At 38.0% G+C, this 18,635-nt stretch overlaps 3 protein-coding genes across 9 annotated transcripts in view; 2 read left to right on the top strand and 1 right to left on the bottom strand.

Moving 5' to 3' along the window:
• The window catches only part of LOC129771795 (protein sax-3), a 561,419-nt gene that overhangs the window by 20,348 nt on the left and 522,436 nt on the right, over positions 1–18,635 (top strand). The gene's annotated exons all lie outside the window — the stretch shown is intronic.
• LOC129766197 (uncharacterized) lies at positions 8,562–9,860 on the top strand. Its single transcript, XM_055766707.1, has 3 exons — positions 8,562–8,838; positions 9,025–9,428; positions 9,513–9,860. Exons 1-3 carry the CDS (start codon positions 8,562–8,564, stop codon positions 9,858–9,860), a joined length of 1,029 nt encoding a protein of 342 aa, XP_055622682.1.
• LOC129766196 (uncharacterized) lies at positions 9,945–11,050 on the bottom strand. Its single transcript, XM_055766706.1, has 2 exons — positions 10,628–11,050; positions 9,945–10,470 (listed from the first exon to the last, which is right to left on the bottom strand). Exons 1-2 carry the CDS (start codon positions 11,048–11,050, stop codon positions 10,045–10,047), a joined length of 849 nt encoding a protein of 282 aa, XP_055622681.1. The 3' UTR covers positions 9,945–10,044.

Genomic DNA, 18,635 nt, shown 5'->3' with positions numbered 1-18,635 from the left:
GAAATCTCATTTTTCTTTATGATATACCAATTAAAATTACGACTGATTTTTCAAAAGAGTGCATTCAAAATTTTTCTTTCAAAAAATAATAACCTAAAAACCAGATGTCTGATTGAAATATGGTGTTTGACAAAGTTGTTGGAAAGTTAATGAACTATTTAGGAAAAATAATATTTTAAGTGCACTGTTCAAAATCTCTCTCGTAAATTGAGTTTAATAATAAAAACTCAAAACACCTCACCTTTGATATTTAGGTATATTTTTATTGGAAAATCCTTCCAATCTAACAAAGTTTGACGTATAGTGGTGTCGTGGTAAACTCACCAAAATGGAGATATGGATTTTTGAAAATTTATGAAATTTCGATCTTTGTGAATTTAAGAAAAGTAACATAACAATGAAATCTAGGTGTGATTATACATGAAAAACCATGCAAAATGATTTATCATAGGATTAATCCATCCCTTCTCGAGATATAAGCATTTTTTGTCGTGAAAATAATGTTGGTGAAATTTCTATACGATGTCTCAACTAATGATATCCGATTTCTGAAATTAATCGTTCATCAACTAATCGAATATTTTCCAGCTGTTTGTTATTCGATATGATTAATCATCCCACAAAAATCTATTAATCGATTAATCACCACACTGAGAGTAATGATTAATTAGACTAATATCACTCATTTGTTCATTTTGATTCCGTTATAATTATTTGTATTTATTTCAGTTACCAGTGGTACTGCGGCTGCTGTTTGGATCACAAATTTGTTTGTTATATTTCTTCATAAGCCCTAACCCTTTTCCCGTATTGTTTAATATGCCACCCATCAAGCGATTTCACTACCCTGCTGAGCGTTCTAGCGCCCTATGTTATGCAAGTACACCACGAGTGAGACTCGATGTTGTACGGGAAAGGATTATAAATGAAAAACAAGCTAAGCATCGTGCATCAAACTCTATCCGAAACTATGTTAACTCATATTGGAAATGAAAGATGATGATTAAAAATAGCTTTGCCGTATCAAACATGTATTCTTATTAGATATTACGGTTCTTTGTATGAGATATCACGGTTCTTTGTGTTTCTTTGGTTAAAACATCTTGAATACTGCGAAAGGGCCCTGGCTGGGTAAGGAAGTAAAAAGTGTCCCCAACCCAAATCATCAGCTCTATGGAAACTATTATAAAAAGGTACCAAATAAGAAATTTTGACTATTTTTTGAATACTGCAAGTGCATCTTACTCTGGTGTATCGAGAAATTTTATCAAAAATATGTTTCATCAACGAATTTAAGTACTAAAAAATTTTTAAAAATTGCTTTTTTTGGGATTTAGAGATTCATTACTACACTAACTCGTACTTAAATGTGTTTCTACTTCTTTTTTAAATATGTATGTTTATTTTCAGAATTTTACAGTGTTGCGCGGTAAAACAAAAAAATATTTCCAAATTATGTTTTTTTAGAATTTTGAGACATAATATAGTTTTAATTTATACTTAAATATGTTCACGAAATTGTGCGGTACGAAAGTATCTAATAAATTAAAAAAAAAAGTTTTTTTATTTCAATTTTTTCTAACATTTTTTTCCTGAAATCTTGAGGTGTATTGTGTTCATGCGTTCCTAGAAAGTGGCCTCAAACCTAATCATCAATGCTATGGAAAATATTGTGTAGGGTACCAAATTAGAAAATTAGATAATTTTCCTGAATCCCTATATGGTTCACTATAAGAGCTATAGTGAAATACAAAGTTTTCCTTTTTTCTCGAAAGGCTTGGAAATGAAAATTTGACAAAATTCTCAAAATACGTCGACTCTGGTGTACCGTAACAAATTATAAAAAAAATCAATCGAAAATATATATATTTTTTTAAATCGAAGCAATTGTTGTGGTGTTTAGAAATTACGGAATTTTTTATTCTTAGATTCATTAAAACACAATTTTCACTTAAATGTACTCGTTTTTGATACGTGATTTTTTCCTGAATTTTAGAGCATTTGCGGGGTAATTTTTTGGTAATTAAATTTTTTTATCCCATTTGTTCGTTTATTTAGGATCTTTAGCATTTTAACTGTAACAGAGGCTATAATCGTGTAGATGTTACATGTTTATACTTTTCATAATTTGTAAATTACACAGTATCCATTTTTTGGGCACAAGGGTATTCCTTCTGTTCAGCAGACTGGACAGCGGAGACAGTTGATATGATCATTGTTGTGTTATTATTAGCACAGTCCGATGTTTTATTTCTTGTTGCAAGCAGAACTTCCCCAATAGCAGAGCTTGCATAATGAAACTCCGGAGGAAGCTGAGACAATTTAGGAATGGGATAAAAAATAGTTTTCTAGCAGAAAATTATTGAAACATATTTTGTTCGAGGAAGCTGAGCCAATTTAGGTATGGGATAAAAAAAAACATTGAAATTTTTTCTTCTTGCTTAAAAAATTTAAAATGTCGTGACTGCATTTTTTCTATGATTGAACTACTGTCGAATATTATACACTCGACAGAAAAATTAGAGGAACAAAGAGCGAAGTCGGAAATTTTAAGTGATTTTTGCCATTCTGCATCTTCGTGGAAAATCAACGCATATCGTTGGGAGGCGTATAATTTTAAAGCTACAACATTCAGGTATTAGAATATTTTACGTACATATTTTTATCTTGGTGTGTGTAGGTGAAGTGAGCAACAATATCGGGAAGAAATGAAAACTCGATTTCTGTTTTTTCAAGAATATTCTGGACTAACACATTTTTTTTCCAACCAACTCAACAGCAAATCCATTTAAAATCATGTTACTTAATTTGTTACTTTAACGAAAAAAAAAATTGTTTAATTTTTTTGCATCGATTTCAAAAAATTCCAAATTATATTGATACGTTCAGCCGTTTTTTTAAAGTTTGGAGTAGATTAGAGGAGCATTTAATCGCAAGTCGTATTAGAAGTACAAAATCCTACGCGACTCTCAGAACGAACGATTGTAACTTTCGTTTTCATGCGTTTGTAGGTGCAAATATTGTAATGAGTAAGGAGGAGATACTCACACATATTCATACGCATTTCCACACATACACGCACTCTTCACCCACATAACTCCTAAAGACCAAAGTTACGAATCGTTACGAAATAAAAAAATATATTCAAAACTTCGAAAAATCGGCTAGAAAAAACGGCTGAAAGCATCAATATGAAACGTTTACAGATGTTTAGGGAATACACTAGGCTAAAAATTTGCCTGCAAACATTACAAGTTACTGCGATATTTGCAGAATTACAGTGGATTTTGAAAAAAAACTATAAAATCCTGTTTTTGGCACTTTTTTGAAATTGATGCAAAAAATTTAAATTTTTTTTTTCATCAAAGTAACAAATTACCCTTGTGCAGAATTTATTGGAGTTATTGGAGTAATTTTTCATTCAAACGGAAATATTTCTATGTGGGAACGTTCTTGGAACCAAAAAAACTTTTTTTTTTATTTATTTATTAGGTTCGTTAGCATTTTAGCTGTAACAGAGCCGGGTTTAATCATGTACATGTACATATGTTTATGTTTCTATTAATTGTCAATTACATAGTAGTTAAGTAGCCATTTGGGCGTTAAGCTTTCTGTTCCATTACATTATGGTAAATTACACAGTAGTAGCCATTTAGGCGTAAGGGTATTCTTTCTGTTCTTCCATTGTTCAGCAGACCAGACAGCGGAGATAATTGATATTGATCATTGTTGGGTTATTTATAGAACAGCAGCCCGATGTTTCTTGCAGAGCAGAGCAGTTGTATGAATGAATCGATCTTATTTCGACACCGTGGATCAATATCCATCGCTAATGATGGTTGCGTGGACGTAGTTATCCTATAACAACACAAAGATGGTCAATTGAGAGCCCTGAGTTTGAACTCACGATTGATCGCTTGGTAAGCGAACGCGTAACCAAGTGGCTATGAAGACCCCCCAAAAAAAGCTGATTGATGAGGTTAATTGGATTTGCTGTTGAGTTGGTTGGCAGAAAATTGTGTTAGTCCAGAATATTCTTGAAAAAAAAACAAAGAAAAATCGATTTTTCATTTCTTCCCGATATTGTTGCCCACTACACCTACTCACACCAAGATAAAAATATGTACGAAAAATATTCTAATACCTAAAGGGTGTGTCACATCAAATTGCATCACGGAAAAAACGCTGTAGAAATTCGCCCAGTAGACCGATCCTTTTGAAAATTTTAGACAGTAAAATAAAAACTATTAAACAACTTTTGGCATTTTCTTTTTATTCATACTTCGAGCCCAAGCCCGTATGCTCGCACCTTTCTCTTTACCCCGTCCATAAGGTTCTGTACAACGTCAGGTTGTAGTTTTTTTGAACAGAAATCCATTTTCTCTTGAAGTCCGCCTCCGATTTGACAACTTTTGGGTTCTACCGGAGGGCCTGCTTCATAATCGCCCAATATTTCTCTATTGGGCGAAGCTCCGGCGCGTTGGGCGGGTTCATTTCCTTTGGGACGAAGGTGACCCCGTTGGCTTCGTACCACTCCAACACGTCCTTTGAATAGTGGCACGAAGCGAGATCCGGCCAGAAGATGGTCGGGTGCTGCTTCAATAGTGGTACTAAGCGCTTCTGTAGTTACTCCTTAAGTAAACCTGCCCGTTTACCGTGCCGGTCATCAGAAAGGGGGCGCTCCGCTTTCCGCAAGAGCAGATCGCTTGCCACACCATGTACTTTTTGGCAAACTTGGATGGTTTCTGCTTGCGAATCTCCTCCGGACCGCTGTATTTGTCCTCTGCGGAGAAGAACAACAGGCCCAGCAGCTGACGAAAGTCCGCTTTGACGTAGGTTTCGTCGTCCATTACCAGGCAATGCGGCTTCGTCAGCATTTCGGTGTACAGCTTCCGGGCTCGCGTCTTCCCCACCATGTTTTGCCTTTCGTCGCGGTAAGGAGCCTTCTGAACCTTGTATGTACGCAGGCCCTCCCGCTGCTTGGTCCGCTGGACGAATGAACTTGACAAATTCAGCTTATTAGCGACATCCCGGACCGAACTTCTCGGATCACGTCTAAACTGCTTAACTACGCGCTTGTGATCTTTTTCACTGACGGAGCATCCATTTTTGCCGTTCTTCACCTTCCGGTTGATGGTTAGGTTCTCGAGGTATCGTTTCAGTACTCTGCTGACCGTGGATTGGCATCAGCATCTTACCGATGTCCCGATGTGACAACTCCGGATTCTCCAAATGAGTGCACAGGATTAATTCACGACGCTCTTTTTCGTTCGACGACATTTTTCCAAATTTACGAAAAATTGACAGTGAAGCATGGCCAACGTGATCTATACACTCTTATCTGATTATAAGCGAAAGCTGAAGATATAATTCCTAAAAATTAAATTTCTACAGCGTTTTTTCCGTGATGCAATTTGATGTGACACACCCTTTAAAAGTTGTAGCTTCAAAATTATGCGCATCCCATCGATATGCGTTCATTTTTCACGAAGTTACACCATGTCAAAAATCACTTAAAATTTCCGACTTCGCATTCTGTTCCTCAAATTTTTTTTTGTCGTTTGTATTCAATGGAATCTAGGTTGGGTTCCTTCCCTAAACACGAAAAATTGTGCGAACCAAATTAATTCTTTGTCGGATGAGAAACATTATTTTACATATAATTTCTGATTTTATAGAAATAGCATCTTTTAGTTAACATAAAATAATTATAACATGCATAATAAATAGAAAATGTCCTATCTAATCTAACGATGGCAATGTCAGGACATAAATAGCTGTGAGGTAGCATCATATTGGGTTCCAGCTTACACTCAACGTTCAAAAACGGTTCAAAAGAACTGGTTCACTTAGATGACTTAGTGACTGAGCCGTTCATCAAAGTGAACTGCGTTGCCCATTTCTATTACATGGTCTGGTTTCCTTATTTGTTCTCACATGTTTTTTTTTTTCGTGACGGACAAGGTGAGTCGATGTATATTAATCATTATTCTACATTTGCCGATGGTAAGCATTCATCAGAATCAAAGAAGTGGACATGACTTTGAAGATGGCAACACTCAATTATCCCCAATGTTCCGTTTCGGAAAGCTTATCGAAATGTACTAATGGTTTCATTAAGCCAGCTACACCTCCCCAAATCCACTTGTTTATTTCGCTTTCTCTTCCCTAAAAGGGAGCACTCACGGTCCTGAGATATCTCATCTGCATCAGCTGTGAATATGTGCAATGTTTCAGACAAGGATAATTTTTTTTGCTGTATTATAGTGACCAAGGATGCAAAATTTCGAAAGAACATGTTGAAATCGAAAAGCAATTTTTATCAGTGCAAAATATCTCCACCGACATTCTTCACTTCTTTCTATCGCGGTGCCGCTGTGCCTATGACCGCTGGCTCACCATCTCGTTTGTTTTGATATAGTTTTCGTTCCATCAACAGAAATATCAGTTCATTCTCGATGTCAGTGAATGCTCAAGCCGAAAATATCACCTTTCATTGCGTCCTGGTGAAATTTTCGTTGGTCATACACCCATAAACTCAGCACTCAAATGTGCCGTTGCCCATCGATGTGTGTGCAATAAGCGGCACAAAAATGGGACCGGGGCTAGAAACATACTAGGAAAACACACACGAACACGCGTTTAAACGTCTGACGCGGTGTCAGTGAGATGATATTTCCTTGTATGGAATTTTGTTCCCTTCCACTGTCAGCTGATCGAAGATGCGTATGAAAATTTCGGGCGGAAATTCTCAGTGAGACAGTGGAACGAATGAGTGTGGGGAATAATGCAAAAACCAAATGTTCCACGTGACGGAGTGTCGGTTGCATGGAATTAAGTTTGGTTCATTTGTCATGAACTGCAGGGGAATTGGTGGTTGATTTTGATGTTGTCTCAATATCTTGCGCTGTCAGTAAAGTGAGTGTGAGATTTTGCAACTCTGATAGTGACTTTCAACCTTAGGCTGGTTCGTCACTTGGACCAACGGGTTTACTCCATTGGAAGACTGTTGGGAGCAGTGTTGTCACACGTACAGATTTATCTGGAATGGTACAGATTTTTTCGTTATTTTTGATACAGATTCTGTATGGTACAGAGTACAGATTTTCTTCAAAAAGTACAAATTGGTACAGATTTTTTCCATTTGTGAAATTTGTTACATTTGAACAAAGCAACATTGAGGTACATGACGACTTTTACGCCGCAGTATCGCTTGGTGCTGCTGATCATAAAAGCATCTACAATGCAATGATTGATCATTTTCATAAGGACGAAATTCCGTACTGGATCGTCTGAAATGATTCGCGTCGGACGGTGCGACGTATGTTTAGGCCCCAGATCAACAGATTGAATCGTTTGTTACATGCTGAAAAATCTTAATTCACGATGCTAATGAAGAGCTGAAAGATTTTTTTGATAATTCTCACTAATATCTGCGAGGAATCTTACGTTGTTTCAATGTCCGATGTTATTAAATATGAAGATCATTTGAAAAGCAACAAGAATTTTAGGATAGGATAGCAGCAGAAGAAATTATCAGAACAATGGACAGCGAAAGGCAGATCATTTCAAAGGATATTTGTCGCAGTTTTTTCGTGGAGCTGATCAAACAAATGAGAAAAATATTCGATTTTGATGATTCGTTAAATCCCAGAAACTTTTCCAATTTGACTAGCATTAACGTTGTGTTAGAAGCGTTTCCAGGATTCTACAATGGGAATGTACAAAATGTGGAAAATTAATTTAATTTAATTTGTTTATTTGGACTATAGGCTGTAAGCCCGTTAGCCTTCTTAAAATTAAACGTGAATAAAGAAAACATAAAACATACAAACTTAGAACTTATACATTCAGTTGGTCTCTAAAATATAATCTTAGAGACGCGGGCTTTTGATCCGTCCGTTCAGTACGTTGCAAAAAAAAGTTACGTCTGTAATTTTGTGCCTGCTGCTAATGGTATCCAGATCTACCAAACAGCAGAGATCTTTATATGGTGGCCGGGGTTCTTCTCTCCATCCCAGATTTCTTAGCGCAAATTTCAAGAACTTCTTTTGAACATTTTCAAGTCTTTGAATAAGTAGATCGTACTGCGGTCGCCACACCACACTCGCAAAATCGAGTTTGGATCGTACAAGGCAGGTGTAAATTTTCAGGATTGCGTGCGGATCGGTAAAATCCTGCCCGAATCGACGAGTGAGTGCAAATAGTTTCAGCGCTTCTTTGACAATACGCTCTATGTGGCGATTGAACGAAAGAGATCGATCCATCGTCACGCCTAAGACTAACCCCACCAATGGTTGCTTTTGGAATTGATTTTCAAGCGGTTTTGACAGGGAGCCATTTTACCAATGTACCAGTTCTCACACTCGTTGTTGCCATCCAAGGTGGCCATAATATGTTTTGATTCTCCCACCGGCAGTTGCTACATTCGTTGCTATCGATTGAACGACGACTGTGACAGTTAGGTGTTTTGCTCTTCATCGCGTCGATTCGTATAAATTAAAAGTGAAATGCTGGACGAAGTTGTGTTACAATCTTTTCTAGATTCAAGTGATGAAGAAATGGAGGTCGTGCAACAGTGGATGACGAATGCACAGAATGCAGTCGATGTAGGATCTGAAAGACGAGGTGGATCACAAGTCGGAAAACGTCCAAATATTGATCGGCAAGCACATGATGGTGCCCAGAGACTATTCGCTGATTACTTTTCAGAAGCTCCTGTGTACACAGATAAGCATTTTCGTCGCCGGTTTCGCATGAACAGGAGTTTATTTGTAACTGTAGCTACGGCAGTTGAAGAAAAGAATGAGTATTTCGTCCAAAAACCTGATGCGACAGGCAAGTGGGGATTAACAAATCTCCAAAAATGCACAGCAGCTATTCGTCAACTGGCTTATGGTTCACCATCTGATGCTATTGACGAATATGTCCGGATGGGAGAATCTACTGCCCGCAAATGCTTAACAGAATTCTGCCGAACCGTGAATTAAATTTTTGGAGAAAAGTATTTGCGTTCCCCAACAGCTTTTGACATTGCTCGACTGTTGCGAATCGGAGAGGAACGAGGCTTTCCTGGCATGTTGGGTTCGGTGGACTGTTGCCATTGGGAGTGGAAGAACTGTCCAACTGCTTGGGCAGGGCAGTATAAAGGGAAAGAAAAAAAGCCAACTATAATTCTTGAAATAGTTGCCTCTTATGATCTCTGGATATGGCACGCTTTTTTCGGAATGCCGGGGTCAAATAACGACATAAATGTCATGGAAAGATCTCCGATTTTCGGCAGCCTTTACAGCAATAGACTTCCTCCTGTAGAGTTTGTAGTGAATGGGCGTTCATACCACACAGGATACTATCTTGCCGACGGCATTTATCCTGCTCTTGCCACACTTGTACAATCCATTGCATCGCCAGTAGGTCAGAAGAAAAAGGTATGATTTGACTATCTACGACATTCCTCATCACAATAACACAATATATTTACTTTAATCATTCATTTTTCCCGCATTTTCCAGCACTCCGCAGCAATGCAGGAATCAACACGGAAGGATGTGGAACGCGCATTCGGAGTCTTGATGTCTCAGTTTGGCATAATTTATAATCCTGCTAGGCTCTGGAATAAAGAAGATTTAGCTTCAATCATACGCACCTGTATCATCCTTCATAACATGGTTATTGAAGACGAACGAGATCATCTATTTGAGAGGCATGAAAATGAAAACTCCATTGTTCCAGAGAGATCTGAAGCAGTATATGCAGAATTTTTAACACGCTTTGAATACGTACACAATTTCAATATTCACTACCAGCTTCAAAATGATTTGATTGAGCATTTGTGGAGCAAGAAGGGAGAAGAGCAATAATTGAAATTAATAAAATGGACTTATTACTTATTTTTACTTTTATTTGTTTTTATTGTCACATGGCTGTCTGATATATTATTTTAATTCTGAAATTTATCATTTAAATTCAAACAAATAAATTATAACACATTCGAAAAAGATTTCTCAACACATTGAGAGTTAGCTAGCTACAAACATCAGAAAATTAATCAATATTTTCATTGACAACATCTTCATCGGATATATTTTCAAGTACGTCTTCCTGAGAACCAGCTTCTGAAAAGGAACCAGGTTCTTCGCTTCGCAGTTCTGACAAAATACGTTGCTGCTCTAAAGCGTAATACTCCCTCGCTACATCACTCAATCCGTTCAGATTCACAGATATTATCGAATGGTTAACCAATCTTTTTAATATCTTGGTTCTTTCAATGCTATCGGCCAGCTTTGCTTGAGCGGTTGCTGCTAAAAGCCTACCAGATTTGACCAAATCGAGTTCTGATTTCTTTTGCTTCTTGGCTGCATCCCTGCCTATTGGACGGAGCGCACTTGAGGATGATGTTTCTCCAGTAGTTACTTCATCACGGAATTCTTCGGTTTCGAGGTCATTCATACATTGTGATCTATTTGGAGCCTGCAAGAAAGGAATGAAATTAATGGATGATTTAATAAATTTCACCGAGCTATTTCTTGGAAGTTTCTAATAATAAGATTTTTCCCTCGGGACAAGCGAAATACAGTCGAAGAAAAATATGTTGAAACTACCTTCTTGGGAAACAAAAACAAATTACCTTTCCACTGTGATATTGTTGCCACTTCGGGGCACTTTCCAAAATCCGGTAGCTATTGACCAGATTGAACGGAGTTTTTTCTGATGTTGCATATAGGGTCAGCGCTTTTTTGAAAGCATCTTCCGGAGAAGCGCCACTCTGCTGTCGGCCATTAATTTGAGCCAGACAACCAGCAAATTTGCTGACACATTTATTAATATGATGCCACCGGTTTTTTAAACTGTTGGAATTACGTTCCGGGATGGATATGACACCGTTATCCACGCAAATTTCCAAAAACTTGGTATGAATACGGTCATACAGATTGTCCGCTCTCTGGTTAATTCCAACGGCTGCATCCTGCGACACATCAAGCCAAGCCCGGCATAGAGCTTCGTCTTCATCTGGACACCAATTTTTTCCTCGCGATTTCATAGCACTCATTATCGGCGAAGTGTAAAAATACCACAAAACTCAACAAAACAACGATGTCCGTTCGCGTAACTGTTGTGACTGACGTCTTACGTCGTTTGTTTTTATTTTTGTTTTCATCGATAGCAACGATTGCTTGGGTTGCTATCGAGTCGCCATATTTATGAACTCGTTGCTGCTCTGCTGCTCGAACGCTATTTCCCCGACGCACTAAGCAACCGTTGGTGCGCTGTCAAGTTGCGGTATTCGTTGCTGTATGTGCTCGAATTGCGGTTTAGCGACCATTGGTGGGCTTAGTCTAAGTCACGAACATTCTCTACTTGTTGTAGATTCGAACCTCCCAGTCTATAGTCGAAGCTTATTGGCTGAACTCTCCTCGTAAAGGTCATAACGGAGCATTTGTTGGGGTTTACGCTCAATCCATTGTTCTCGACGAACCTCTCAAAATTGTCCAAATCCTGCTGCGTCCTAATCCATTCAAACATTTTACCGTTAATGCCGAAATCAGCCACTGCGCGCATTATGCTGTTTATCCCTACCACATCGAAAGCCTTGCTCATATCTGTATAAATACAGTCCACCTGATACCCTTTGGATATACTGTCCGTGACGGTAGAGCAAAACTCGCATAGGTTCGTGACAACTGACTTTCCTTTCAAGAAACCATGCTGTGTTGGTGAAACACGGTCGGCAATACGTTCGTAAAGGTGAGAATAAACAAGCCGCTCGAATAATTTTGGCATCGCCGACTGGATTGCAACGCCCCGGTAGTTTTCAGCATCCGAGCGAGGGCCCTTCTTATGGATTGGAGTAATATGGGAAATTTTCCACAACGGCGGGAAGTAACCGGACGAAAGTGAAGAATTGAATAATTCTGTAGCCTAAATATATATTTACTCCGTAAGGAAATCACAATTTCAGAAAACGATCATCTGCAGGGTTGGTGGACAAACATTGGATGCCTAAAAAGAATTGACGGTTCGCTCGCCTTTTCTGTGCTTCGATACCTTGTTTGTAACGTTCTCTCTACGCCTCACTCCTCGGCAATTGTCGAGCAATTTTTTTCTGAATATAATCAGAACAAATATAAGCTTCGAAATCGGATCAGCAACGATACGATGAACATTATTTTGAGAGCAAAGAATTTGGTCAAATATCGTGGTGGTAGCTCGAAAATTAAAAAAAAATGATAGTATGCCATCTAGATTTAAAAAAAAACCTATGTATAAGCACTATGACAAATACACGAATGACTTTCAAATGTAAATGTAGTATTTGTAGTAAATAAATGTGTATTTTTTTAATGCTAATAAATAATTTTTTTCTCTACAACGAATGTTTTCGAAGGTACAAATTTTTGGAAAAAAAAGTACAGATAAGAAAAATTTTTGACACCTCTGGTACAGATTTAAATGTGGCAACACTGTAAGATGGTAACTTCTTCTCGTCTTCAGCTAAATTCGATAAACTAAAGGAAAAAAGGTACCGAACGATTAATATTTCTGTAGGCACGGTTTTGTCAATAAGGATTTTTATGAACATTTATGAATATCGACAAAAGAAAGCCAGAGAATGTTGAGTGCTTCGTGTTGATGTTGGAATATCTATCTGTGATCGTCCACGAAGCAAGGGACCTAGTCCGTGTTTTCAACATTTCGAGAAAAACGCGTTTAAAGTTTTTACTATCACTCCGCGAGATTGCGTTACAAACTATCAACGGTATTTCGGTTTGGATGGTCGAATCAACTTCGTAAACCACTCTGAGCATTAAAACAACCTTTTGTAGTGTTTCTTCTTGCGTATTTAAGCGTTAGAGTGTGAATTCGATCGTTTTACTGCGGCGTAATATTCGGTTGAAAAGTTCTTATCAGTTCACGTTTGCGTCTTTAATTTTCGGTATGAAAAAGTGATCGTATTCGTAATTTTTGTCTATTCTGTATTTTTCGATATTAAAAATAACCGTAGTGATGGATAGTGACGACGAACTACAGAGAAAGTTCGAAGAGTTCGATAGAATATACCTTAGTGATATCGAATCTTCTTCATCATCTGATCCGGATACTTCTGATCCCGGCGATGACAACTTGTTAACTATGATTTTTTTGACGTAGGACTACGTCTTTCATTTCTATACCGGGGTGTAAAATCAAAGCTTCGAAACCGAAAGCGTTACGCCGGAGACCGAGATTTTGAGCGTTAATAGCTCCTAAACAACTGAACGAAATGGTATGATAAACACTTCATTCGAAAGATAAAATGTCTACGCGTTATATACTTGTTACTTTTTGATCCAAAAACTTGTTTCAATAGTCTTAAAATTGCTTTCAAAACAGGCTATTGAAATCACCAATCGGTATATAAGCGAGCGGCGCTCGGAAATCCACTCAGTTCTAATTGAACAGCGATTGGAGCATGTTGTCGCTGTTGCGGTGAAGCTCTTTATTTATCATGAAAGCGCGGATGAACGGTGTCACCAAGAGCCTGTTTGTGCACCCTAGGCCAGAAGGGAATCTATCAGGAGGAGAGTGATGCCACAAACGGTTCCCTGGGAAGACATCGCTACACACACATACACGCGCGGCTATTAACAGGTGGTTATCAAGTTGGCATTAACCACTGGTGGGCTTCCAGTATCGAGGAAAATGTGGAAATATCTAATCGTTACTGAAAATAATTTGCCAGTTCCTCTGGGAATTTTCAAAATATATTCATGTGAAAGAGTTTAATTGAATGTTTTCTATCCATGTAACACTGTGACCAAATATGTTTCAATCAAGTGCTATTAACAGGTGGTTATCGAGTTGGCATTAACCACTGGTGGGCTTCCAGTATCGAGGAAAATGTGGAAATATCTAATCGTTACTGAAAATAATCTGTCAGTTCCTTTGGGAATTTTCAAAATATATTCATGTGAAAGAGTTTATTTTAATGTTTTCTTTCCATGTAACACGGTGATCAAATACATTTGGTTTTGTGGTTTTTCAATCAATCGCAATTAACAGGATAGGTTCTGAAGATTATTCTTCCCCATCAGTAGGATATTTCCGTATCCAATATTGGATGCATAAAACCTTGTGCCTCCAACGTAACGCTCTCGTTTTCGAAGTCGCCCAAATATCCATTCATTCAGAATGAATTCAGATTCAACTTCAAACAAATGATCTCTAAATCAACGATAGTCCTACGTCACCCTTGCGGTTATACCATAGATATAACCCACTTCCTGTTTTTTATATAAAATTATTAAGGGTCCACCTCATTCCCCTGCAAAGGTTTGAGCGGGACCAGTTGTCTTATTGATAATAATTATACTACTGTATTTATATTTTTCATCAACTAACCAGTATTCAAATTAAATTGTGAAACAGAACGGACTGGTTATCTCGCAGACATAGATTACTAACGAAAGAACAATTTAAGCCATTATCTGAACGTGTTTATTCCATGGCATGTCGAGAGAATTTCCAACCCGGGAAGACCCTAGACCGATCGGGAATTGAACCCAATACCTATTTCAGTATTAGCCAAGAACTTACAAGTGAAATCCCGCTTTATCAGATCCCCGGCCACGACCTGCAATTGCGATCATTCCCGAGCTCTAGCAGCTGAGCAAACCCAAGCCTAATTCTAGCCAATACTTCAGGCCCATTACTTCTTCCAAGGCATGTCAAGAAAGTTTCCAACCCGAAAAAATCCTTGACCGATTAGGAATTGAACCCAATACCTATGTCAGTATTAGCCTTGAATTTACGAAGGAATTCCCGCTTCATTAGATACCCGACAACGACCTTCTAATGCGATCATTTTCGAGACCAGACAGCTGAGCAAACCTAAGCCTAATTCCAACCGATACTTCAGGCACTACATTCAACCTGGAGTAAAAACGTATCAACCTGATTCTGCAATGAGATCTGCCACAACACTGAAAAATCTCGTTATAATTATTACGTTATTTACGAGTATTCCGGTTGAGCTATCCCTAGCTTAACTCTGGTTTCCACATTACATTACATGATTGAAGATCACAGTCTTCCTCCAACTGCCAACTTCAGTGTTTATTCAGGTACTGTTATATTGAACGAAACGACTGAGGATGGCTACAGAGACTGGATTGCCACTAGACAAATGTTAGGTGGAGAGGCCGACATCGATATTCCCAATTGCTGTGAGTGGCAATGTTATAGAATCATTTCAAGAAGCTTGATTATTGAATATTGAAGGGAATTTCAAGAAAAGTAAAAATGCTGAAGAAGACGAGGTAGAATTTTTTATTTTTTTTGTACTCCATAATAATTATTATCTAAAAATAGTTTTAATGGTTTCAGATCCTCGAAGAGTTGGAAGAAAAAAAAATTGAAAATGAGCAGAGGAAGAGCCGAAGTGGTTTGAAAAGAAAAACCAACGTTGATGCTAAAGAAACAGCAAACAGATCACATAGAAAAAGAAAATGAAATTTTGTAATTTTTTTCAGGCGTTTAGAAATAAATATTTTTATCGGGCTTGTACGAAAACTGTATTTATGGCGTCAATATTCGACTTATAGACTTCGGAGTTGTTTTAAACGATTTTCAAAGTTTTTCGGTTCCGAATCGTTGAAAAAGTGAATTTGCCAAAACTCACGTACTAGGTCCCTTTTTTCGTGGACGATCACATCTATCTCATTTTTTCAAAAGTTTGATAACAGACAGGATCAATAATTAATGATTTCGGATTCTTTCTGCCACTACAACGCCTTTTGAAGTCAATATATGACAAATGGTTTTTCTAGAGCCACCATTTGGAGTATTGAATGAGTTAAATTTACGGATTTCTGAACAGTTGAAAAACCTCCTCAAAGTCCTACGTCAAGTTTCCGGCCATGTCTCTAGGGTCAGATTCTTCTATTTTTTTCGTTACCACTACATTTAAGGCGACTTTCACCGGCGAAAGTATAATAAGAATCATGAAATGACATCCAAAATAATCATATTTTTATTAAATGTAATTGACATTACATACATTCACAGGCTCTAAGAACAATGTTCTTATCATCTACAAAACACTCAGACAATATTTTATAATGTATCTGTTTTCGGCATCTCTGCAAAATAAACATCTTCTCACCGAGCGCACGGTGTAAATTTGAACACTCGAACGCGCCGTATCTTGCGCTACAAATCTCGCACGGTTCTCAAAAACTAATTTACAATTCGTTCAACAGCCCGAGCAACGACCATCGCCATCGTCAATGGCAGCATCCAAGCGCGAACCACAGAGTGTCTCGGGGTCATAAAGTGCACAGGCAAAGTGCACTTTTAGCGCGAACGGGCGTCCTTCTGAATTTTTCTCGTAAAGGTACAAAAGCTGGAAACTGGTGGATCTCCAAACCAATCTTATTTATTATGCCAACACACTTACACACACAAATACTCACGCCAGCTTCGCACAGCCTCTGGTCCTCATCGTTTCCCGGCTAAGTAAATAATCTTGTTTGCATAAAATTACAGTGATTGGCTCTTAGACAATTTCGGATCGTTTCTCGATGTTTGCTTTATCTCGCAGCTTTCGGGCTTAGGAGATCTGCTGAAACGAGGATCTTCAAGGAGTATTCTCAATCTTCAAGGAGTATTTTCAAGGAGCAAAAAAAAACGGTTCCAACTTTAATCGGCTTATCCCAACTAAAGCTTATCATTTATGAACAACCAAATTATGAACAAATATTTGCTTTCGATCAGTGCAAATCCGCTTGACCAGAAATTTAGCTCAAAATTTTTGCGGCATTCTCCGCCACCAAAACAACATTCCCATGGCGCAAACACAACACTGGAGCCAGTCAGCAGCAGCATCCTCGCGAAAGAGAATGCATTAAAACAGAAAGCAAATAAACACGCTGCCGCTTCCACTTCGGATCGCGCGGCATTCCGTTTTCTGCACACAGAGCAAAATTATGCTCAAATAGGACGAAGAGACAGACAGACAGACGGTCGGAGATATGGAGAGCGCATATCGTTAAAAGCGGCCAACATTAAACCACAGTGGAGCATCCACTCCACAATCATTTGATTATTATATTAATTATGAATCTCTCGCTGTTCCAATGTTTATAAACATTTTCCTCGCGCTGTCTTTCGCTCGGACTTCGTACGAATCGTTCCAATTTGTATGTGCGCGTTCCTTGGACCCCGTTGTCGATGGCTGTAGACGCAGTAAATTAATGTTTTATTATCCGAGGCCGGCGCGGATGGACGGATGGATACTCCATAATTCTAGGCTGTGGACTCCGGACGGATCATGACGATGATCGTCGTGACGGGCATCTTGATGGGTCGTCCTCCTCTGATGTCGGGAAGCCAGTGGGCCGTTGGACGGGAGGCTCATCCATAGGAGACCATTAGAAATTGGGGCGAGCCTGGTTGCTTGTTTTTTGATCCGATCCGCACCCGCTTCTGATGGATCGGTTTCACCGGAATTGACATAATTTGCGAGAGCGTTTCTTTTTATTACTGTTTTGACGTGACCATTTATCGTGGGGCGGAACGAAAGCTGAGTGCAGAAAGTATGATTTATTTACAGCCGATGTGTATTCACAAGTTACGGTGTGTATCGAGCAATCGAGGATAAAACATAACGCAAAGATAAAACTTTTGATACGCTGATGGCACTGGAAACTTCTTTCTTAGTCATTTATTTTGATTTTATAAGTTTTTCTGTACCTACATGATACATTTGTATACATGTATAAGGGTGCCAATGAAAATGGTCATCTTTAATTTCAAAAAAGTTACCTCATAAAAAATGTTCACCACCTCGAAAAAACACCCTATGCCAAATATTAGCTCAATTGGACTTAAGGGAAAGTGGCGCAAAGCGGTTAATGTTTGGGTTTTTTCAAAATAGAAAAATCACCCAAGGGGGGAGTAATGGAAATCGGAGTTTTCGAAAAGAAAATTTTGGATGCCAAATGTCTTAAACTTGCATGAAACGCCGAGATCTAGTGTCATCTCGAAAAATTTTTTTTTGTCAAAAATCGACACTCTGGGACTTAGTTTTTTTTTATCGGAATACGGAATAAAAAGTATGGTTTTGGGTACCAATAAAAATAGTTATCTCGATTATTCATTCGAAACTTGCTGCGAAATGTTTATTTGCATGATAATATACCCTTTGCAAAATATAAGCTCAATCGAACTTCATTTATCTATTAGTTTCACAGACGTAAAAATTTTTTAAAGTAAAGTTTTTTTTTTTAAACGAAAGATCACCGAAAATCGAGGTTTTCAAAAAAAATTGTTGATGCCAAATGTCTTAAAATGGCATTACTCGTCGATATTTACTGTTATCTCGAAAAAAAAATTGTCGAAAAAAAAATTTGTTCTGGCGCTTGGTAGTTTTTTCGTCTGAAAAGTCGATTTTTAACAAAAAAAAATTTTTGAGATAACTGTAAATCTCGATGTGCCATGCAATTTTAAGACATTTGGCATCAACAAAATTTTTGAAAACCCCAATTTCCGGTGATTTTTCGGTTTTCAAAAAACACAAATTTTAACGTCTGCAACACTTCGCTGTCTTCGAACACTGAAGTTCGAATGAACTAATATTTTGCATAGGGTATATTATC

Source organism: Toxorhynchites rutilus, chromosome 2 (genome assembly GCF_029784135.1).
Source record: "Toxorhynchites rutilus septentrionalis strain SRP chromosome 2, ASM2978413v1, whole genome shotgun sequence".
Taxonomy (NCBI): Eukaryota; Metazoa; Arthropoda; class Insecta; order Diptera; family Culicidae; genus Toxorhynchites; species Toxorhynchites rutilus.
This window is presented reverse-complemented; position numbering and strand designations above follow the sequence as displayed.